This window comes from Acanthochromis polyacanthus, chromosome 20 (genome assembly GCF_021347895.1).
Source record: "Acanthochromis polyacanthus isolate Apoly-LR-REF ecotype Palm Island chromosome 20, KAUST_Apoly_ChrSc, whole genome shotgun sequence".
NCBI lineage: Eukaryota > Metazoa > Chordata > Actinopteri > Pomacentridae > Acanthochromis > Acanthochromis polyacanthus.
Genome location: NC_067132.1, coordinates 8,228,188 through 8,253,003, shown reverse-complemented (window position 1 = coordinate 8,253,003; position 24,816 = coordinate 8,228,188). Strand labels below are relative to the sequence as shown.

Sequence of the window (24,816 nt, the reverse complement as noted above, 5' to 3'; positions counted from 1 at the left end):
TAAATCATAAAGAGGTTCAGCAGGAACCTTGTTCAGGGAACTGCATACTGTCACGTAGGACACGCAGATTTACAGATTCACTGTGTTAAATTTGAATGACAGTTGTTCAAATGTGGAACTTTGTGGTGATGCTAATGACACATATGTACTTTTCAAAATGACAGTCAGACAGACAGATAAACCTTAAAGATAGACAGTGTTTACAAACTTCTGTGCAGCTTTGCAAATTAATCTATTTAAGGTTTGGAAGTTTCTTGTTTCTCCAGCTCATGTTGGTTACAGTTTTTCTGTCCTCTCCATTTCAGCAAGATAATGACATCTCAGCCTTCACCTATGAGAAGACGTTGATGATGGAGCAGAGGTCTCAGATGCTGAAACAGATGCACCTTTCCAGAACTGAGAGGGAGAGAGAGGTAAAGTATACTTGAACACAACCCTGTCCCGCAGTCAGTTTGTCTGTAACTGCCTTCCAAATCAGTGAATGCCATATCTTTCTATTTGTGTCTTAGAGCAGATATTAATGAGTTAAATAAACACTCCCAGAGCCAAGATGACATTGTTGATGCTGAAGTCATTTTCGTATCTTACTTTTCGTGTATGTGTACATGCAAAGTAATGACTAGCATGAATATCATCATAACCCATTTAGTAAGCTGTTGCCTACAAATAAGATGATACAGTAGGTAATAAAAAAGTGAATCTGTAGGTCATTTATATAAACACCAGTCTACATAGTTAAATGACAACATCATTTAAGTAATACCTGGCCAAACATTAAGCTATATGACAATTGGCCCCTTTCCCTGTTCACCTACCACCACCTTTCTGGGCCGTGCCGCACCGCTCAGATTCAGAGTATCACTGACGAATCGCGTAGCTCGATCCGGAGGAAGAACCAGGGCGATGCCGAGAACTCAAACCTCAGCCGGCAGTCCTCAGCAGCGGAGGACACTCAGGAGGATGAGGTAGCCAAATTTTGTCAACCCACTATCCCTCATTGTTAGACACACAGGCCCGTCTTCACAAAGCATCTTTGGCTACAGTTGTTGCTAGCCATTTGACAGTTTTTAATCACATTTATTGCAATCATGGTTTAACATCTGGATCTAGAAAATCTACTTTAACTGTCATGTTTACCAGATGTCAAAAATGGATGGTCAGTTTTGAGAGCTCATTCTAATGTAGATGTGAGATTATGGTACATATACCCAGTGTTGGTTAAACATTAGTGGTAATGTAGGTAGTGTATTTTCATCTGAATGTTAGCATAGACACAGATTTATGTACACATTGATCTTTCTAATCTAAAGCATTTGTGCGGCATGACAAATATAAGCATAGAACAGCGGTGACAGTCAAAAATCAGTCATCACGTTGGAAAGGGTCACGCTGTTGTTTGCTGATAGTTGACTTTTACTGAGGTTTCCACCAAGTTTCTCAAGCAGTGATTTAGATTAGAGCATTTTCTGACCAGCTGAAAGAGCTGTAGCAGTCTTTCCCATGCTTCTCTTAAAATAAAGGTCTGAAACATATTTTTAGTCTCACATTAGGGGCTGTCTGTGAGGAAAAATGTTCTTTGGATAATCCATTGTGCTTTTAAACCTTTTCAGCGTGGGCTTATTCATAACACACATAAGCTCATGGCTGATTTACCATGTTCATGCAGTGTACGGGGACTATTCCAGGACACTGAGATGACAGATAACCATGTTTCATCACAGACTTTGCTGCTACTAGAGCAGTTCAATCTGGCTGAAACCAGTTGTTCCACTGTAGGATGCAGCATCGTGAAGCGATGGTTAGCCATTGAGCATTGGGAAGTCTGAAAAGTGCTTTTAGTAACATTCCATTATAATCACCTTATTAATATCCAAGAAAAAGTATCAGTTTGATCATTACAGATAGCATGCATCTTGTACAGCTTTTTAACTGCACAAGCAGATTGGCGCAGCAGTAGTGCTACTTACAGTGTAGTCATGAAGAGCTGCTTTGTGAATACCAGCCAGTCACATCCTGAAACTGCTGCCCAGCCTCCCATCACCTCCATGACCCCACCTCATCCCCACTCCCCCAAAACTGTGAATGGAAAAAATGGACAGTATTGTCTCAGAAAACTGAAAAGTGAGCATAATTGGCCTTCACAATTTTTTGATACTCTTGAAGTCATGCATGTGGTTTATGTTAAAACAATCTAAGCTGAGTCTGTACAGATGGTAATTTAGAATGTGTTTGTTCTGGACAAACTTTACTTTGATCCCACTGACTACATAGTGATGATGATTCCCTCCATTGTCTTAACTGTGGCATGACAGCACTGTCCTCTCTTTTTTTCTCCTTTTACCTTCCCCACAATCCTCGTCATTTTGACATCTTTTGACACCTCCCGCTTTCCTGACATTCATACCTCGACCCAGACTCCATACCTTTCAGACACAGCCGGTAGTGACAGGCAGAAAATATCTTCAGGGAACACCCATCTTTCAAAAACATCACTTTTTTTGTCATACATAAATCTATCTAAATGAATTTAAGAACTAGACACTGAAAATGTAATTATTGCATAAACTCCTCTTAAATTGAATGTTTAAATTAAGAAGCCCTAACATGTTGCCGTATAACCTGCTGACAGACGAGTACACTCTGTTGATGAAAATACATTTATCAAATATGAACTGGCACCAGTCAACACAGAGACCTTTACTCATATCTTTCTGGTGCATGATAATAAACATATAATTCATTCTGATCCATGTTGATAGTAGTTGTGTTACTGTTGACGTTGTGCGCTGTAGCACAAAGACGGAAGTGAACAAAGCTGCCGTCAAATGTAAGGAATCTAAAATTGAATTCTAATGCTGATTTATTTTAGTCCTGCTCTGCCATGCCGTGCTGTGCTGCATCACTGCTCTACTACACCTGCGTTAATGCTTCATAAACCTGCTATATATTTGTATAAGTTGTATATTTTGAGCATGTGTTAATATTTGGAAGCCCTGTGTCTAATATGAACTGTTAGTTGACTTGATACTATACCTTCACCACCACCACAGCTCTGTTCTCGTCAGCCACCCATAAATGTTTCAGTCCTTGCTGGGACCTGCAGGTCCATGTGTGTTGTTGTACAGGTTTGTATTAGTTTCGTTATTCATTGGGGCGGTTTTACCCAACTTTTCACATCTTGTAGAAAGACAGTTGTTGGATCCTCTTCATTCCTTGGCCCCAGTTTGTAATTGTTTGTTGTACTTCCTTTGCCTGCTGGCATTCTGTTGCTTTTTGCAACATTTATTCACCTCTGTTTTTGATTCCTTACCGTCCCCATTTTCCCCCTATATCGCTCCTTTGTTTTGTCTCTCTGGAATTATCTCGGCCTCTCAAATCTCATCACTTCCATCATCCTCGTCTTTTCTTTATCCCTGAATATCTTCACTACACTTTGTTATACTGCATTTCTCTTTTTGTATCATATTCTACTTCTTTCTTCCATTCTGTTTCATTTCACGTTTCCCCTCAGACATCTCGTGGTTTTTCTCATATCCACATATCCTTTATTGTTTTCCTTATTCCTCTCTCTGCATTTGTTCCAGGCCCAGCTCATCCATGACAGGAACACGGCGTCTCACGCCACAATAAATGACAAGGCTGACAGTGGGCCCGAGCGGGTTCACATGACCTGGACCAAGGACAAGCTCTTCACGGAGCGTAACCGTAACCGTGAGTGCAACACCAATGTGGCTGTACGCGACCTGTTTAACATGAAACCGTAAGTATATGTTTTTTTACAAAACCAACTACCTCTGTATATTTGTAGCTGAAAAACTAAAAAGAAAGAAAAATAGCAGTTTTGCCCTGTGGATCTGTTACTTTAAGGGCCAGGTTAGAGCACTTTCAAGTGAAATAGACTGCTTAAGTGACATGGTGTTATTGCATGTGCCTTGTGAGAGACATTTGCACCATTTTGAATTACTTTTCACAAGTTTAACTATAGAAAGCATTACAGTGATCTGTAGCTCAGTGCTGAGGTCACTTCAGGATGGTGCCAAAGCCTCAGTGCAGGGGGCAGCATGTGTAGTTGTAGTGGTAGTACTGACAGGGTGAAATGGGACAACTGTGTGCATGGTGTGTGCATTCAGGCTGTATTTGGAGTGTGTGTGCGCATGTGTGTACACGTTCAGCCATTTCAGTCGTAGTGCATGGCCGTACCACGCACACACCTTATAGACTAACACCTTCTCATCCCATACTGTCCATACTGTCAGTGTGTGGACGTCATCAGGTGTGTCCCAGTCCACTCATATTTGTTTCTAAAGTTTGTCATTCAAATTTGTCAATCCAAAGTCTTACAGGACAGGAAGAACTGGAGGCCACCTTTTTTACAAAGCCTCACAAAACACACCAAATGGCTCTATGTCACGATCTGGGGTTTACTCGAGTCACCTTGGGGTGTCACAACAAGTTGTGTGGGACACTTGGAAGCATGCAGAGTGGTGGGGTGAGCTGCACAGCTGATGTAGAAGCATCTAAGCCTGTTTCTGTTGTTCTGTCCCATTTTCCTCCTTCTAGAGAGTGGGAGAGTCTGTAAGTCGCATTCTCTTTGCCCTAGGCCCTATGTGTGTTCTGCTGCTGTGGTGACTGTAGCTTTGTTCAGTGTCCTCCTGGTCATGTGCTCGTGCGTCTGTGTATATCTGTGATGTCCTTGTTTGCATGCCCTAATGTGCATGGACTTCATCTTCCAGCTTCAAACAGCACATTGGTGTGAAATGCCTCTGCTGCTTTAACCTGCATGTACAATTTATAACACTGTTCATATGCAAGAAAAAATGTGTGCTTTCCATTTACCTTAAAAACAATAGGCAAAAGCAAAAACGTTAATTTGGCCTACACATTGAATTCTAAGAGCTCTCACTGAGCTGAAATGGAAAGCAGAATTGTGGCATTTTCTACTTTAATGGAGCTTCTGGCAGTTGACAGTTCTGGCATCTTGATGTGCTGTATTACCTGTGATCTGAGATTGTGACGTTGGTGATAAAGAGGCAACATGTAAAGAGCCAGGAGATGCTTTTTGACCATGGTTGTTGTTAATAAACACTTAAACAACTAGAGCATGTGTTCACTATTTAAAAACAGTACATTTTAACAGTAAGTGATGACACCGTGTTTGGAGTTTGATACTGCATGTCCCATGGTCTTAAAATGATGCCTCTTTATTGGAATTCAAAATGCTTCAGCCCCCTAACTGAGCCTTTTTTTTTCTCATTTGTGTTTGCAGCTAACATAACGTGCTTTAAGTAAAATGTGCATTTTTCCTTGACATGTTATTATTGTTATTATTCATGTAATTATGTGTGTGATAGTGTTTTCTCTACAAGTACATAGTATATTAGTGTTAATTCATTTTCAAGTCAGAAAAGCGTACATCAGTTTTTCTGTTGTATTAAGTTTGCAAACATGAGACTTCACAGTAAGTTTTCCATCTGTAGGAGAGGGTGCATAAGAGCTGCCTCTGAAGTTGACATTTCTAAAAGAATTTTCCAGCATGCAGCGTTTTGTTTTTTTTTTATTTTTTTTTTAGAACAGACATTTGGACTTGTCACAGCAGGAAAAGCACAGGTTAAAATAATCACACCATGACTGAATTCCAGCTGACTAAGTCCTTATGAAGGAACCAGTATTGTTCATGCTGTCACACTGCCATGGCTTACTGGGATACGTAGCATAACTGATTGATTATGTTTACAGTTGCACCAGTGCCTCTTTTAAGAGATTTGTCCTAGTTTTGATCATATTCAGGATGTGGCATTTTCATGGAGCACACAGAAATCTGGTTATTCGTATCCCTGTATTGATGATAAATGCTATTGTTGTGTTTACTGGTTAGTGTGTGCTGTCTGTGCAGACATCTCTGATTTTACAAGCCAAACCAGCAATTTATTGTGACATTTCTGCAACTGTTAGCCCTGACTTTTATTGACTGTAGCCATTGGGAATGGGGCTTGCAGCCAGCTAAGCACCATCAAGGTGTAAATTTGGTTTCTCTCGCCAGCAATGAGAGATAATAGTGACTTCTCACTTTGACTAGTGTCAGGCTGTCATTGCTATCATAAAGGACAAGGGAGTGGTGCTTGAGGATGTGCAGCCATGACTGGTAGGATAGCGTCTGGATGGATGAAAAAAATGCTCCATATTTGTAGAACATCCTTTTACTGACAGTGTGACTCAGTTAAAACATTCAGGAGACCAAAGGGAACAACAGTACGAGCACCAGTTCCGTTACAGATGAGAATTGCCATTGTCTTGTACAAACTATGTAGCTTTCAGAAGTCTTTACAAAAGCGATGCCTGTTACTAAATGTAACAGTATCTCTTTTTTTTTAACACCCAAAACTAGTGTAAGGGCTGATGCAGGTTGCTGAAATTGGGACTTAAAAAAACCTGATCATAACCAGAATATTCAAGCCCACATAAACATAGAACTTAATGTTACTAGTAACATCTGTGCTTTTCCTGCTGTAGTAAGTTAGAAGCTGTGTCCCAAATTCATAGTACATACCAATTCATTTTAGTATGTACACACTACATACAAATCGTCACAGTGTACTGTTTTAGCAATTGGTATACAAAATTATCAACTCAAGTTTGTTCACCACTATCCAGAAGTTATTCACATATTTTCATGCTCATATTGTGTACTGACACCACACTCAAAAAGTGCATAGACTACATTCTATAAAGTGACTAAGAAGACTGAGAGCAGCTTGATAGAAAATATCATTTTTTACACTGCTCTATTGTGAACACAGTGCATACTCAGAATATTCAAAGGCTAGAAGTAATATGTAGCATGGAACTGGCAAGTCTGTGGGAAACTACGTGCTGTGACTCGGTGTCCCATCGAACACTTGAATCAAAATGTCAGTGTCCAGATAGAAAATGTCTTCTGTTTTCACACTGGTTTTATGAGTACTAAATAAGGGTTTTATAACCAGTCAGATGAAAGCCAAGGTTTACGTAAGTATGGCTATTAATGTTTTCTCCAGTGCTGCATTTTCTCACTGTCAACTTTTTGTTAAACTAGGAACCAGTCAAATGTTCGCCGTATGCACACAGCTATCAAGCTGAATGAGGTGGTGGTCAACAAGTCGCAGGGAGCTCATCTGGTTCTGCTCAACATGCCTGGACCTCCAAAGAACAGAGGGGGAGATGAAAACTGTATCCTTACAGTGGCGCTAGCTGATTTCTGTCATATCAGTTTATCAGATTACAGTGTGGAAACAGCACTACTGTACACACGTGGACAAAATTGTTGGTACCCCTCAGTTAAAGAAGGAAAAACCCACAATTCTCACTGAAATCACTTGAAACTCACAAAAGTAACAATAAATAAAAATTTATTGAAAAGTAAATAATCAAAAACAGCCATTACTTTTGAATTGTTGATTAACATAATTATTTTAAAAAAACAAACTAATGAAACAGGCCTGGACAAAAATGATGGTACCTCTATAAAAGATTGAAAACTATTTGACCAGAGTGACATGATTAACTCAGGTGTGTCATTTAATTGACATCACAGGTGTTTCTAAACTCATAATCAGTCAGTCTGCCTATTTAAAGGGAGACAAGTAGTCACCCTGCTGTTTGGTGAAAAGGTGTGTACCACACTGAACATGGACAACAGAAAGCGAAGGAGAGAATTGTCCCAGGACATCCGAAAAAAAATTATAGACAAACATCTTAAAGGTAAAGGCTATAAGACCATCTCTAAACAGCTTGAAGTTCCTGTGACAACAGTGGCTCATATTATTCAGAAGTTCAAGACCCACGGGACAGTAGCCAACCTCCCTGGACGTGGCCGCAAGAGGAAAATTGATGACAAATTGAAGAGACGGATCGTTGGAATTGTATCCAAAGAGCCCAGAGCAACCTCCAAAGAAATTAAAGGTGAACTCCAAGGCCAAGGTACATCAGTGTCAGATCGCACCATTCGTCGTTGTTTGAGCCAAAGTGGACTTCATGGGAGACGACCAAGGAGGACACCACTGCTGAAAAAAACTCATAAAAAAGCCAGACTGGAATTTGCAAAAATGCATGTTGACAAGCCACAAAGCTTCTGGGAGAATGTCCTTTGGACAGATGAGACCAAACTGGAGCTTTTTGGTAAGGCACATCAACTCTATGTTCATAGACTCAAAAACCAAGCATACGAAGAAAAGAACACTGTCCCTACGGTGAAACATGGAGGAGGCTCAGTAATGTTTTGGGGCTGCTTTGCTGCATCTGGCACAGGGTGTCTTGAAAGTGTGCAAGGTACGATGAAATCTGAAGACTATCAAGGCATTCTGAAGAGAAATGTGCTGCCTAGTGTCAGAAAGCTTGGTCTCAGTCGCAGGTCATGGGTCTTCCAACAGGACAACGATCCAAAACACACAGCCAAAAACACCCAAGAATGGCTGAGAGAAAAGCGTTGGACTATTCTAAAGTGGCCTTCTATGAGCCCAGATCTGAATCCCATTGAACATATGTGGAAGGAGCTGAAACATGCCATTTGGAGAAGACACCCATCAAACCTGAGACAACTGGAGCTGTTTGCTCATGAGGAGTGGGCCAAAATACCTGTTGACAGCTGCAGAACGCTCATTGACAAATACAGAAATCGTTTAATTGCAGTGATTGCCTCAAAAGGTTGTGCAACAAAATATTAAGTTATGGGTACCAGCATTTTTGTCCAGCCCTATTTCATTAGTTTGTTTTTTTAAATAATTATGTTAATCAACAATTCAAAAGTGATGGCTGATTTTGATTATTTAATTTTCAATAAATTTTTATTTATTGTTACTTTTGTGAGTTTCAAGTGATTTCAGTGAGAATTGTGGGTTTTTCCTTCTTTAACTGAGGGGTACCAACAATTTTGTCCACGTGTGTATGAGAGGTCGCAATACTGAGAGTTATCAGCTAGATCTATAGCTCCTCTTGGTTTTATAGTGCGTTTTAGCTCATTCAGCTCTGAAGCTGCAACTTTGCTGTTCTTGTTCCCATCTCATCTGCATGCCATCAGTTTTAGCTGAAATGAGAACCTGCTGGAGGAGATTACACTCACTGGCCACTTTATTAGATACTCCTTGCTGGTCAAAGGGTGGACCCCCTTTGGCCTTCAGAACTGCCTTAAGTCTTCATGGCATACTTTCAGCAAGGTGTTGTAAATATTCCTCAGAGATTTTGGTCCCTATTGACATGATAGCATCACACAGTTGCTGCAGATTTGTCGACTGTAGAACCATGATGAGAACCTCCCGTTCCGTCACATCCCAAAGCTTCTACTGGATTGAGATCTGGTGACTGTGGAGGCCGTTGGAGTACAGTGAACTCATTGTCATGTTCAAGAAATCAGATGATGTGAGCTTTGTGACATGGAGCATTATCCTGCTGGAAGTAGCCATTGGAAGATGGGTACAATGGGGTCATAAAGGGATGGACATGGTCAGCAACAATACTCAGGTAGGCTGTGGCATTAAAATGATGCTTAATTGGTACTAAGAGGCCCATAGCATGCCAAGGAAATATCCCCCACACCATTACACCACCAGCAGCTTGAACTGTTAATACAAGGCAGGATGGATTCATGCTTTATGTTGTTTGCACCAAATTCTGACCATCTGAATGCTGCAGCTGAAATGGAGACTCATCAGACCAGTCAACATTTTTCCAGCCAGTTTCTGTTATCCAGTTTTGGTGAGTCTGTGTGAACTGTAGCCTCCGTTTCCTATTCTTAGCTGACAGGAACCCGGTGTGATCTTCTGCTGCTGTAGAACGTCTTCTCCAAGGTTGGACATGTTCAGAGATGCTATTCTGCATTCCTTGGTTGTAACAAGTGATTAGCTGAGTTCCTGTTGCTTTTTTTGTCATCTCCAACCAGTCTGTCCACTCTCTTCTGACCTCTCACATCAACAAGACATTTTGGTCCACACAACTGCAGCTCACTGGATGTTTTCTCTTTTTCTGACCATTGTCTGGAAACTAGAGATGGTTGTGCATGAAAATCCCAGTAGATCAGCAGTTTCTGAAATACTCAGACCAGCCCATCTGGTACCAACAACCATGCTACATTTGACGCCACTTAAATCCTCTTTCTTTCCCATTCTGATGCTCGGTTTGAACTTCAGCAAGTTGTCTTGACCACATCTGCATGCCTGCTTGCATTGAGTTGCAGCCATGTGATTGGCTGATTAGCTATTTTTGTTATCAAGCAATTTAACAGGTGTACCTAGTAAAATGATCAGTGAGTGTGTATGTCAATAGCTGTAGTTTTTACGCTCACTTGAGATGTTTTCATTTAGAAGATGGAAAGTCCTTTTTCAAGTAAGTTTTGATGTGACCAACATTTAACTCTATAGTCAGCTGATTAGTTGTTTTCACTTCATTTTCTTCACCTACAGACACCATGTCCATGTCCAGCTCTCTGATAAAAGATAATATTTACAACTTTCCCAGTTGAAAACATTGGTTTCTGACTTCTCTATAGTGATTACAGCTACGTGTTGCAGAGCCTGTATTTCTTCCTTCTGACAACAATACAGCCTAGTTCATTTGCCCAAGGGCAGTAAATGGAAACAACCCTAATTTACATTTTCTTTTTTTTCAGCATTTATAAAGTTCAGTTCAAGTTTGCTTATCCATTAATTGGAAACACATCTAGTGTTGAGTTGTTGAGTAGAGTGTACTGTGCTGTCTGATTTAGTCGCTGTGTGCCTTCTACCTTGACTGCTGTTGTCTCAGACATGGAGTTCCTGGAGGTTCTCCTCGAGGGTCTGAACCGGGCCCTCCTGGTGCGAGGCGGTGGCCGTGAAGTCATCACCATCTACTCTTAAAAACACTCTCTCTCCCCATCCTGCACACACAGGCATGTTGCCATGGACACCGGTCACCGGACATTTTGGGGGAAAGAAGCCTAATTTGGTTTTTATGAAGGGCGGGGTTTGTTGGAAGGCGGGACAACTTGTGATTGCCAGACAGACATCAGAATGAAGGATTAACATTGAATTGGTCAAATGGCTGAGAGAGAGTCCACGCTGGGCCACAGAACCTCTGCACTGAGCGAGGACTGAGCATAGAGACACTTTATATCTTTCATTTAACTCTGAAAACTTTGTTCTGTTCTGTTGAGTCTTCTTATTTTTCCCTCTTGTGTTGATGTTGTCAAGTTCCTGGCACTCACTATGTAAAGATAAGCAAAGAAGTGAATGTTGTCAATCTGAACCTCATAGTTTTTATGTTGTTTGGTGTATTGACTCTGGGAGGTGCAGAGACCCGCTGGACCTGAGAAAAACGGGCACAGAGATGAATGTTACAGAATGGATTTAGGTAAGGAAGTATGTAGTAAAAAGTCACCCTTTTTAAAGTTCTACAGCTGGAAGGTCACTCATACATACTAAATTAATTGATATCAGACACGCTCTGGTGATTTTTATGGTCTGCATCATTATTTTCAACCGGTGTTTTCATTTACATGAACTTCTCATAACCTTTTTCAGTCTGAACTAGTCTAAAACATCTTTGTTAGGTTGTAGAGCATTCATACTGCAGAGCAGAGGGAGGACTCAGCTGACAGTGTGTCATTGTAGTAGAAAGGGAACAGCCAGGAGGATGCTGAGTGTGTTCTAGATGTCCTGTTAGGTGGGTGGAAGACTCTCACATTATGGGTACTGCTACTTCATTTTCTACCCTTGAAGAAGTTTTAATAGGGAAAATAGCCATAGCTAATAGTGCGCTTTACATTGACATGCACAGTCATGGTGTTTGAGGTAGTGCTTGGTTGGAAACAAACAGATTTTTTTTTTAACGTTTTTAATCCAAGAGCTGTTTGACAGCAGACAGTAGCTTAATAAAGGAGTAGATTCATAGGTTCTCATATTTAGTCTATAGTTTGTCCTCATACTTTTTGGCTTTTAACAAAATATACAATCAAAATGTAAAAGCACAAACTGACGTGTATTAGTGTGATTTTCCCATGCTGACATAGTTCCAGCACTTGTCTTTGCACTACCAACCTTTCAGCACTTAACTCATTGTGTACTTGCACTCACTTCTTTCACCTACAGTGACTTTCTGTTGGTCTACACAAGTACATTCTGAACTAAAGACAAAAGGATGCAGACAGAGAGCAATTCCATGCTATTTAGTACTCATGTTTCAATGTTTTTATATTTTATCAAACAAAAACCTTTCGCTTTGAGTCCCAGACTGAGTAGATGAATTGTTTTGTAGGAGAAAAAGTGCCAAAATCACTATAAAAGAAACTGTGGAAGTATTATTCATGCAGCTCAGAGCATGGCCATACTGTAGCAACTGATTTTTACATTGGCAATCTTTCGTCTTTGGAAACATTTTTAAAAAGCACAAATGTGATATTTTTTTTAATTATGAAAGTCCTCACTTATGAATAAATGAGGTAATGCAATTAATAGCACAATTTCAAGGGCATTTCAAAGCATCTGATACATGCTGTAAAAAGAACCATTTGTGGTCAGAGAAACAGGAGAAAAGGACTGTAGCCCTCCTCATGAATACCTCCACAGTTTCTTTTTAAAATTAGCTGTGCAGTATTTTGTAAAGCAGAAAGTCAAATTTTCCCATACAGGGAAAAAGTGAACTTCTGATCATCAGTTATGCAACGTGTGTGTTTTGTTGTGTTTTGTTCAGTTGTTGATGTATGCCTGTATAACTGTAGTTACCATCTATGTAGTGTTTGTTACATTATAATTGATCTTCTGTTACTTTAAGTGTTAATTTTCAGCGAGGAGGAGGCAGGGAGGAGCAGTTTGCGTGAAGAAGGCACTCGTCAACTTTTTGCATTTTGTTTAAAACCCACCATACACACAACATGCAGAACACACAGGACTGATGAAATCTGTCAATTACTACATGAAGTTCAATGTTACTGTTTTCCATTTTAGCCACCAAAGATAAAACACAGTATAAATAAATAAATTGCTTAGTTTTAAGACATTTCAATGATTGAAAATTGTAAAAATAAATTATTAAAGAAGTTTTTTTTGTTGTTTTAACCTGGTTACTGAGCTGAGTAGTGGTAGCTGTGCATACAGAAAGCATAAAATACAAAAAACCTTAAAGAGGATGCTAAATATACAGACACGTTTCTGGAGGTAAATAGAGCTGTCAGCAGTGTGTGTTTCTAATGTGACTGGAGATTGTTATCTACCTCAAGGTGTCACTGAGGCTCAGCTGAAGAAAGAAACTTGTTGAATCACATCTGTCACATGGATTTGTGAAAGGATAATAGCCTCAGCTATGTGAGAGGACCAGCAGAATATTGTGTATGTGTGGGTGTGTGTATGAGAGTGTATACCCAGCATGTTACTGTGCAAACCGTTGGGAGGTGAGGCTGTGTGTTTCTGCTGTAGTCCGATTCAGCTGGCAGGCCTCTTAGGCTGGAGTCACTTGTGGGCGCACATGTAGAAGAAGGTAGCCCTGTAAATCGTATTTGTGCCTCTCTAAGTAATTATTAAAAATGCTGAAATAAACCAACAGATGCCTGTGTGCTTATTCTACTCACATCATAGTTGGTTGAGTGAAGCCTCATTATTATAATGTTTTACCAAAAATATTGTTTCCAAAGGTCTCAGTCTAAGACTTGTGTTTGCGATGGTGACTACTTGAGAAAGACAGGATTTATCAAAGAGCCAAAAGCATAGTGGAGCATGTTAGCATGCTAGCATTTGTCATCTGGAACAGTCCGTACCGTGGACTGTATACGACACGAGTCTGAAACCAACAGGAAGCACTTTGATTCTGCATTCTTTCTAACTTCCAACGGGGGGTGACTTCTCTGGTTGGAATAAGAAGTCTGGAGAAATGAATCCTACTTCTAACTTGATATGTTACCTCAGTAAACATTTTCCTAATGACTTTATGATCTCAATCACTAGTTGTAAAACTTTTTCATTTAGTAAATGATGTCCCTGGTTAGAGTTAAATACATGATCCTGACCTAATGATGGCACTACAAGACAAGTCAGGAGGAACAGAAGTCTTCTGAGCACTATGAAACACCACCTAATGTCATCCAAAAGCTGACAAAACTTTACAAAACACTTTAAACCGCAGTCATGGAACACATGGTGATGCAAGAGGAAATGTTATAAAATCATCAAATTCAGTCCTCAGTATACTTGGAACAAGGCTGAGCAAAACCTCCAACTGAGCCATGGGGGCCCTGACAGATGGTTCCCACATTTCAACCTAATCTTGAGGCCTTGTCTCATAGACAGGCTCTATTATCCATTAATGTTTATGCTCTTAATGGGGCCATGTTGTACAAAACTCAGTTTTTCATTGTTGTTGAACATAATTGTGTGTTCACATGGTGTCTACAGAACCTGACAAAACAAGTTATTTTTCTCTATATACCAGTACCTGTGTCTTTGAGTGAGTCAGTCACATTTGCACCCTGTTGTAATCGTGGCTGACTCCTCCTACTCCTCTGGACTTAAAGCTCCATTGGAACAGCGCGTTTGAAACAGATATGGAGCCAGAAGTATTACAGCCATGTTACAATTAACAACCTGTGCATGTGACACTTCAAAGGTGGTACATTATGGTACCTTCAAACAGCAGTAAAACTGGGTCAGGACTCTGAAAATTATGGGTTGTGAGATGACAGCAGTAAATTCTAATGCCCCAAATGATGATTACTTCTTTAACGTTTAGTTTCTTTCTTTTGAATACTGCAATTTTCCACTTCAAAGTCTTATGTGAAGTAGTTTCTGAACAGGTGAGGAGAGAACTGAGCCACAAAGCGAAGGTCTTGATTTACCATCCATCTGCGTTCCAACCCTCACCTATGGTCATGAGCTCTGGGTCATGACCGAAAGAACAAGATCCTGGATGCAAGCGGCTGAAATGAGCTTCCTTTGCAGGGAGGCTGGACTCAGCCTTAGATGGTGAGAAGCTCAGACACCCGGAAGGAGCTCAGAGTAGAGCTGCTGCTCCTTCACCTTGAAAGGAACCAGTTGAAGTGGTTTGGACATCTGATTCAGATGTCTCCAGGGAGACTTCCTTTGGAGGTTTTCAGAACATGACAAAAGCATGATTAGAAATGGCAGCAGATATGTTTGGAGTATTCAGGACAGTGGTGGGTGTGTAGACTAACAGTTACACTCAGAAAGACTCAGGAGGAGCTTCTGTTCTCATGCAGCCAGGACTGAGAACAAAAATACAGCACCTTCATCTGTACACTGGACTAATGTAAATAAGAATTTGCATTCTGCGCGCACACACAACTGCACTCTTTCTCAACATACCCAGCATTTAAATTTAAAATCCACTTTGTTATAACTGACGTGACTTTTTTCAAATTTTCTATCTTTTTTATAAAGTTTGTTCCTTATAATGTCGTCTTGTTTTTGCACAGCCTTGGAAACAGCCACTTTGCACTTCACTGCACATTCCGTATGAACAAGTGACAAATTAAATCTCTTGAAGACTGGTCAGGCCACATTCCACCACTAGAGGGCACCCTTGTCTTCACTTGAAACTCCTCATGCTGCATCTTGATGAAGAAGCTGATAGGCTGATATCTGTGAGCCAAATCAGGCATGAGCACATTTTTGTGTCACCTGACATCCACAGATACAGCCCTAGATGCATGCCAGTGCAGTGACAGGTTAACCGTTCACTGTACTCCCTGTGTGCAGCAGGATGTCAGGTTGTCCTCTGCTGTGGGAGGCGTGAGCTCCTCCTGCCCCATCAGCGCCTCCCCTCCTATCTAACTGGACAATCAGCTATCCAGCACTGACAGGCCTGACCCCAGCTGATCACATGGCCCCATCACACAAGCATCCCTACCGACATCTGATTCAATCAGAGCGTGACCATGAGGGAGAGAAGGAGGGAGAGAATACCAGAGACTGAGTGAGAGCGTCATGTTTCATCCCTCCCCATCCAAATCAGAGCAACTGTTACTGGCATTGCTATCAAGGTTTTCTGTTGGCAATAATGATGCACAGAATAGAGAATGGCAGAGACTTTTTAAAACACTCCTCAGTTTCTCCTGAGCTCTGTTGGTATAACTTGAGGAGGAAGCTGTTGTCTGTAGCAACACAATGAATCTGAATCATCTGACTGAAGAACCCAGTGCACAGAAATGCTGCTGGTTACTTTGATTTCAGCAACCCTAACCCTAACCACATGTTTTATTTAGGGTATGTTTCCAACAATCACATATTCTAATCAAAGCTCTCTGACATGAACACCACTCAGTTTTGACCTTTGACAGCCTGCAGTTGTCTTTCATCACTTTGTGTGTAATCTACATGTACAAAGTCCTGACTGTCTCTCTTTGTTTGCTCTGTATGTTGTCGACCAAATCAGCCAGAGACATCGAGTAAAAATATGTGATTGACAGACAAAGAAGTCTCATTGACATTTTCTCTACGACCATGGACAGAAATAACAGCTAAGTGATGTGTGCTCTCCACTGGAATATCGTATGCTTCTGCCTGTATTCAAACTATGACGTTGGGCTTTTTCCATCTGTTGAAATGTTGGTGATTCATCCAATCAGCAGAGCTCCTGATGGCTCCTTCATGCAGGCTTTAGATCTCAAAATACAAGCAGAAAGGGAAGCAAACTTACATCTTGGTCGCTAAATGGAAGATTGTGCAAGATAACTCAAGCTGAACAAGTGACACGAGTAAACTGTACACTGACTAGTCTCCTTCTTTTCCTTTCGGCTTTTCCCTTCAGGGGTCGCCACAGCGAATCAATTGCCTCCATCTAACCCTGTCTTCTGCATCCTCTTCTCTCACACCAACTACCTTCATGTCCTCTTTAACCACATCCATAAACCTCCTCTTTGGTCTTCCTCTAGGCCTCCTGCTTGGCAGTGGGAAACTCAGCATCCTTCTACCAATATATTCACTCTCTCTCCTGTGGACATGTCCGAACCATCTCAGTCTGGCCTCTCTGACTTTATCTCCAAAGCCTATAACATGTGCTGTTCCTCTGATGTCCTCATTCCTGATCCTATCCATCCTGGTCACTCCCAAAGAGAACCTCAGCATCTTCAGTTCTGCTACCTCCAGCTCTGCCTCCTGTCTTTTCCTCAGGGACACTGTCTCCAGACCAAACAACATGGCTGGTCTCACCACAGTTTTGCAAACCTTTCCTTTCATTTTAGCTGAAACTCTTCTATCACACATCACACCTGACACTTTTCTCCAGCCGTTCCATCCTGTCTGTACATGCTTCTTCACCTCTTTTCCACACTCTCCATTGCTCTGGACTGTTGACCCTAAGTACTTAAAATCCTCCACCTTCTTGATCTCTTCTCCCTGTAAACTCACTCTTCCACTTGGCTCCCTCTCATTCACACACAGATACTCCGTCTTGCTGCGGCTAACCTTCATTCCTCTCCTTTCCAGAGCAAACCTCCACGCCTCTATCTTCTCCTCCACCTGTTCCCATGCTCTCACTAGAGATCACAATGTCATCTGCAAACATCATAGTCCATGGAGACTCCTGTCTAACCTCGTCTGTCATCCTGTCCATCACCATAGCAAACAAGAAGGGGCTCAGAGCTGATCCCTGATGTAGTCCCACCTCCACCTTGAACTCCTCTGTTACTCCTACAGCACATCTCACCACTGTCTTACAGTCCTCATACATGTCCTGCACCACTCTAACATACTTCTCTGCCACTCCAGACTTCCTCATACAAAACCACAGTTCCTCTCTGGGCACCCTGTCATAAGCTTTCTCCAGATCTACAAAGACACAATGCAGCTCCTTCCAACATTCAAAGTCCCTACTCTCAGTCCTATACTCTTGGTGTTCCTCTTCTCTCTCTTCCTACGAGCACACCTTCCTCCCCTCCTTCTTCGACCAACTGTCGTCCATTTTCCACCAGCACCCTGTAGGTCGACAGCACCGATGGTGGTCGTTGTTAACCCGAGCCTCGACCGATCCGGTATGGAAGTCATACATTTGATTCGCATGTTTGATTTGGCCAAAGTTTTTACGTCAGATGCCCTTCCTGACACAACCCTCTGTATTTATCTGGGCTTGGGACTGGCACAATAAGACATTGGCTTGTGTCCCCTTGCGGCTACATTTGTACACTGACTAGTCAAACCATCATGACACCTGAGGCATGGACCAAATTCAGTAACTAACTACAAACAAACATGGTTCGATATTATCTATTAAAAACAGCAGCAGAATAGCTTTAAACTAGACTTATTTTATTGACTTTAATTATACTGTGTCAGGTGTTTGGTGCAGTCTTGTGTCATTTAACACTTCATTACTGATGGATGTACCCTCCGGATCTGGACTGTAAAACCAACATGAAGCAATAGTACGTGTCTGCAGAGCCGGAGGACCTGCACCATTAGGACGACACTTCTGGGGCTGCACGCTTACAGCCTTTGATTCTAGATAACACCACCCAAGGATGATAACTAAAGTGCATAAACTGAGATTTTAAAGAATGAGTTCACTTAAAATCCTCCTTTGATTGATTTTATGGAGGGCTGGAGTCTATCCCAGCTGACTTATGGTGAAGGCAGGGGACACCTGAACAGGTAATAGTCTATCATAGGGCTACTCAGAGAGACAATCACACTCACACCTACAGACAACTTAGACACCATTTAACCTCAACATGTTGTTGGACATGCGCTGGGAGAATGTGCAAACTCCATGCAGAAAGATGCCAGGTTCAGGACGGGACGCAAACTGGGGATCTTCCAGCTGCAAGGCGACGGTGCTAATCACCGACCCACTGTGCAGCCCTAAACAGCACATAGCTTACTTTTTGCTTTAACAAATATATATTATTTTTAGAAAGTTTTAACCAAGTCAAGCAACAGAATGGTCAGTGGTAGTGTTGGTAGCATGTGGTATATTTGTTCAGTGTGAGTCAGAACCTTTATTAGATCATTGTGTAAACATCAATAAACCTGAATTAGATCTAATCCTAGAATTCAATGAAGGACATCCTGAATGTCTCAACATCACAAAATGTCATAATGAAATAACTAATTTTAAAAACACGTACTATGGACCTCACACCTCACATCACTAGCATCAGAACAAACTCTAACCCTGACCTAAAAGTCACTTCAGTTGGTTCCTGCAGTAAAATCTATGTCTAAAACTTCTATATTTATTATTAACATTTATATTAATAGATCTAAAAGTCAGTATAATCAACTCCTGCAGTAAAATCATTCATGAGTCCAAAGTGTGTTATATGTCTCTTTTAATAAACCCAGAACTAGACGCTGCATGGAGAAGAGCAGCCCACTGTGGACTCTTGATGAAATTTAAATCCTCTGTTCACTTCAGAGGCTCCAGATCGCTGCTGAACAGTCTCTGCTCCATCACATCTGAAACCTGGAAAATGATGTTTTTCCTGCTGACAGCATCTGTCTTGCAGCATGTGTTAGGCTGTGTTGTTTGGTTCTGTGAAGCATAAAGACTGAGGTGTCCTGCAGGGTTAGATGCTCAGTTGTCTGTGCAGCTGAGTGAGAAAAGCTGGTCAGTGGAGCTTGGTAGATGTGAAAGTCGATCCTTAATGAGATGTTCCTGTAAAAGCGGTGTGTAAATAGATTTTTTCTATGTAGAGGTTGACAGAAATTTCTTTAGATGATACCTGTAGCATTTCCAATCTGATGTAGCGCCTTTAAAATACTCTAGTGGCAATTTCCTTTAACAAAATTACAGCCCATGACAAACATACAGCATAAAATGTCAGTAATGACTGTAAGCAGAATGCAACATGAGTTTACAGAACAACTCCATCAAACAGTGGAGCTTAGTCGGTGTGCCTCCACTTAGTAGGCCTGGCTTCATGACTGCGTCCAGAAGCGAAAGAGTTAAACTGGGGCGGAGAGCTCAGAGTGAGAGGCGTCAAGTCACACAAATACACAGAAAGAGACCGGAAGTCCGACTAAAATAAAAGCGCATAATAGCTCTGGTCACCACTTCTCTTATACCAAGGCAGTACTACTACAAATAATACAAATAATCAAAATAACCGTAGCCATCATTACCATATTCATCAGAATTATACTTGCATGCAAGTATAACAGAGTCCAAACAGCTCAATACAGGAACCACAGGTTCACTGACCGTCAGTGTTCGTAAATTAAATTATATGATTTGGAGGACAAAAGGGGACTTTTTCACCAAAAACTAAATAATAACAAGGAAAAGAAGAATCTGAGTTTGCGTATCTATTGTCCCTGAACCCTGAAAGAACTGGTTTTGTTGCTCCAACACATTTCAAACTAACACTGCATGATACGTGGACAAATGGCATTAAGATGTTTTGTTTTTCTGCACTATAAATTGCAATAAGAATAATTACAGAAATTTTCAGCAAATGACTTGAATAAGTTTTTGTTGAGGTTTCGTCAAGATGATTTAAATCATGGAGCAGATTAGTTGCGTTGCATACCTGTGGAGGTCAGCATGTAAATTCATGATTTTCTTCTAGGATTGTGAATTCAATTCAACAGGAAAAATCCATAAAATAATAGACTTAAAAAATATTTATCATTTTTAATCCCTAATGTCCATATTATTTCTTTAAAATAATAGCAAATATTTGTAAAAAAAAAAAAAGAAGACATTTTTGCATCTTTTTGTCCAGTTTTAAAAAAAAAGTGTAATTTTACCATCAAATTTTGTAAAATAACTAATTATTATTTACCAAAAATACTGATTTATAAAGTAAATGTTTTTTTACAGGTTTGGTCTTTTTTCATTTTTTTAAAAAGAAAACATTTTTCCTGGGATTTTGCTAGTCATTATTGGATACTTTTGTTTATTCATTTATTTATTCTGCTCTGTAAATCTTCACATTCCAGAACAGGGGTGTCAAACATATGGAGGACTTTGCAAAGCATAAAAATTGCAGTGGGCATGAACTACAACCTGTAAATTTAAAATCATTTTTAGGTCTTGACAAGTTGTTTTCATCATAAAGTAAAATACTAGATTGTTCAGTTCCAGATACCTGTGACTAAATGTTTTGCCCCTTTGTAGAAGCACTGTGATCTGTGAGTTGTGATGCATGTGTTTAAATGATAAACTGAGGCAGAATATTGTTGAAACTGAACTTATTTTTCTTAAGAGTGTTCAAGTTGTTCACAATATTTTGTAAAAAAAAAAAAAAGAAAGAAAGAAAGAAAGAAAAAAGCTCATTAAATGTGAACATTTTCAGAATGTACTTGTAATTTTTTTTGCAGTAAAAAAAAACAAATCAAAATCAAGATATACTTTATGAATCCTGAAGGAAATTGAGGTATCCAGACTATCCATATTACACTACACTACAATAAGGAACAGTGAGGTATCAAAGGTTAGAAGGACTATAAACAGCGTAGAATATAATAAAAGAACAAAACAAATTGAGAAACAAAAAGGGAAACAACTGGAATTGTTATTTATAGGTTATTATGCTGTGATTTTACTGCTCCGACCCACTTGAGATCAGATTGAGCTGAACTAAAATGAGTTTGATCCCCTAATCTAGTGCAACAGTCCAGAGTTACATCTAATATATTTTAAGACACAAATAAATTATCTTCAAAACGTATAAATATGGCATGTTGTGTTTGGGGATAAATAAATGATCACAGTGAGTTTACTTTCTGATGCATAGCTGCGTCAGTAAAGCTTTTATGTTGAAAGGACGCTGCCGGTAGCTCTTCCGGTCACAGTGTGTACATTGACAGCAGGTCTGTCTGAGCTGAACATCAATAGTCTCCTTCAGTATAATAACGCTGCTGCTGCTGCGGGATCCTCCGGGGAGCGAACTCAGGCCGACGGCGCTGCTTCTGTCACCCAGCCATCACATCCAGCACACCGGGGCTCTCAGGGTCCTTCTTGCCGCTGCTGGAGGGGAGTCCGGCCGGAGCAGAACAACGGGACGGAGGGAGGAGGTGACATGCTCTCCGCCGCTTGGCGCAGTCGGTGCGCCGCTCGCTGTCAGTGGACGAGGCTCAGACCGGAATGGTGCATTTGAATTCTTCTTTTTAACGCCTGACTTCGTCCCCGTCTGTCTCCGGATTATTTTACGGGGGAACAGCGGCAGTTCAGGCCGGACCGTATATCAGGAGCTCCGGGAGAATGCAGCAGAGCGGCTGTTGGACTGCAGGTGGATGGCCAACCTGACGGTCCCAGCCGCCGCTTGCCTCCGTTCAGCCGCTGCAGCGGCAGCTCTGGCTTCATCCGGAGCTGCAGAGACGAACTGAAACCAGACAGAACCAAATCGGACGAACAAAACCCCCGCCATGCTTCCCGGGGTCGGCGTGTTCGGCACCAGCCTGACCGCCAGGGTGATCATCCCGCTACTCAAGAACGAGGGCTTCGCCGTCAAAGCGCTGTGGGGCCGGACGCAGGAGGAGGCGGAGGAGCTGGCCAAGGAGATGAACGTACCGTTTTACACCAACCGGATCGACGACGTGCTGCTGCATCAGGACGTGGATCTGGTCTGCATCAACCTGCCGCCGCCTCTGACGAGGCAGATCGCAGTGAAAACACTGGGTGAGTCCTGCTGCTGCTGCTGCTGCTGCTGCTGCTGCTGCTGCTGATGATGATGATGTTGATGATGATGCTGCAGGATGCTGGAGGCCTGGTAGCTGCTGAGCCACAGACACACCAGCTCTGCCAACTCTTAGCGTACTGCAGCAGAGTGTAGGTAACAGGTGTGGTTGTGAATGAGGGTTGATGGAGCAGCAGCTGACAGGTCTAAACATGGTGTGAGCCTGTACAGGTGGTTTATTGTTTAATCTCTGCACAGAACATGTAGCTTGACCTTGTGACCTTCTCTGACAGCACACTGATGAGATGCAGTATTAGTGATTATCTACACTACTGCTCAAAAGCTTGGGGTCACTTAGAAATGTCCTTATTTTTCAAAGAAAAGCATTTTGTAGACATTGTTAATGTGGTAAATGACTATTGTAGCTGGAAACAGCTGATTTTTAATGGAATATCTCCATAGGCATACAGAGGAACATTTCCAGTGTTGAAAGGCTCACTGAAGATTAGAAAACCCTTGTGCAGTTATGATAGCACTTGAATAAAAGCATGAGTCGTCATGGAAAACATGAAATTACCCCAAACTTTTGAACGGTAGTGTTTGTGCACAGAACATGAAGTTTGACCTTGTGACCTTCTCTGACAGCACACTGAAGAGATTATTATCAGTGATTATCCATCTCCATCATGCTGCTCCTGTATGGTGCAGATGTTGTGTAATAGCCTGACTGTGGAGGTGATGGGGGTTAAATGGGAATATATGCAGACTCTCTGAGAAACAATGTGCTTGGTCAAACAGCAGACTTGACCTGTGTTAGTGAAACTGTCAGCTATAGCAGCCCTCAGAGAGGAGGCAGCCTGAATGCAGGCACACAGAGAGAGGCTGTTCTAGTTTAAATCTGGAGCAATGCAGCTTATTTTGGAGATCACATTCAGAGCTGCTGTGAAAGAACGGTGGCAAGGACCACTGAGCTCTACTCCACACAGGCTTTATTTCTCCCTGCAGTTTGGCACTGAGCTCAGCTGGCACTGAGCTCTAATAGGTCAGGTTTGTGAGTGAAAAACAAAGATGCAAAACATCCAGGGAGGAAATGGGTTCTGTCTGGATGCACGTATTGCATCTTTGCTACAGAAGAGCTGGAGGAGGGAAAACATGCAGGACTGTGATTGATAAGAATCTTCAGACTGTTTGTTTGATCAACAGTCTCAGATCCAGACATTAATGCTGACATGAAACAGACCAGAAGCAAATTTGTGGTATTTTACTGGCATTTATTCTCAGTAGTTATCAACCTGAAAATATCTATGAAATATTTAGAAAATTATCTCCCTGTCTTTCTGTACAAATCTCCCATTTTTTCCTGGAACAAAAAACAGGTAAGTGAGTTTGATCACCTCTATGCCACGAGGGAAATCCAGGTGAACAGAATAATCAATCATTAAATGTACATTTAACAGACTAATAGATGATAAGTGAAGTAAAAGAATCATCACCACATTGGTTAAGAAGGTGAACACTGCAACAAAAAGGCATTGTGCCAAAAGCAGAAATCCCTTATTTGCTTGGAACCAAATCAGAATTTCCTTCTGATTTAGTGAAGCTTTTTTATTTTTCAGTCATTTTTGGGGCTTTTTGGAGAGAGAGACAGGAAACATGGGCAGAAAACATGTAGGAAATGACCATGAGTCAGACTTGAACCCTTAACTCCTGCTTCAGGGACAATAGCCCCTGTTTATGGGTCACCTGTTCAACCTGTTGAAACCCGTGATTTATTGAAGCTTTTGATCACATCACGTGATCTTCATGAGCAGATGTGACAAATGTGAAAGTCTGAACATCAACCGTTCCATGACAACTTGGAAAAATCCCTCTGCTCATGAAGATCATGTGATACAGTGATCAGAAACTCCAGAAAAGCTCCTTAACGGTCCTGAAAGTGCAATTCATGTTGTAGCTGTAACATCTGTAGCATAGAGTGGTCATTTGTCTTCCAAGTGGTATCAGAGTACAGATGGTTAACCAGGGATCATCTAGTGGGGCTGATACCGATTATTAGTTATCAAGAAATACAACAACGGGTATATACATTTGCAGTACAAATTAAAATCTTGCTGTCAAAATTTTGTAAAACAGAAACTCCACAGTAATGCCTTTGTTCATTTCAGTTTTCCATATGCTTAATCTGAAAATGAACTCAACATTATTGTCTGGCTGTTATTCATCTTGTCTGTGGGTGAGACCCCAGAGTG

The 24,816-nt window shown here is 41.2% G+C and overlaps 2 protein-coding genes across 8 annotated transcripts in view; both read left to right on the top strand.

Annotated features, from left to right (window-relative positions):
- Positions 1-13,535, top strand: part of slc12a7b (solute carrier family 12 member 7b) — a 75,819-nt gene extending 62,284 nt beyond the window's left edge. For 3 of the 7 annotated variants that reach the window (XM_022192178.2, XM_022192180.2, XM_051940814.1), the window contains exons 21-26: positions 306-413; positions 849-965; positions 3,585-3,760; positions 4,561-4,575; positions 7,073-7,206; positions 10,771-13,535. In XM_022192178.2, coding sequence (XP_022047870.1) covers positions 306-413; positions 849-965; positions 3,585-3,760; positions 4,561-4,575; positions 7,073-7,206; positions 10,771-10,862 — 642 coding nt within the window. In that variant the 3' untranslated portion in view covers positions 10,863-13,535. The remainder of the gene's footprint in view (positions 1-305; positions 414-848; positions 966-3,584; positions 3,761-4,560; positions 4,576-7,072; positions 7,207-10,770) is intronic. The other 4 variants (XM_022192181.2, XM_051940815.1, XM_022192179.2 and 1 more) reach the window with 3 other exon arrangements.
- Positions 13,536-21,748: 8,213 nt separating this feature from the next.
- The window catches only part of gfod1 (glucose-fructose oxidoreductase domain containing 1), a 47,541-nt gene continuing 44,473 nt past the window's right edge, over positions 21,749-24,816 (top strand). Inside the window, exon 1 of the mRNA XM_022192183.2 lies at positions 21,749-22,569. Coding sequence (XP_022047875.1) covers positions 22,317-22,569 — 253 coding nt within the window. The 5' untranslated portion in view covers positions 21,749-22,316. The remainder of the gene's footprint in view (positions 22,570-24,816) is intronic.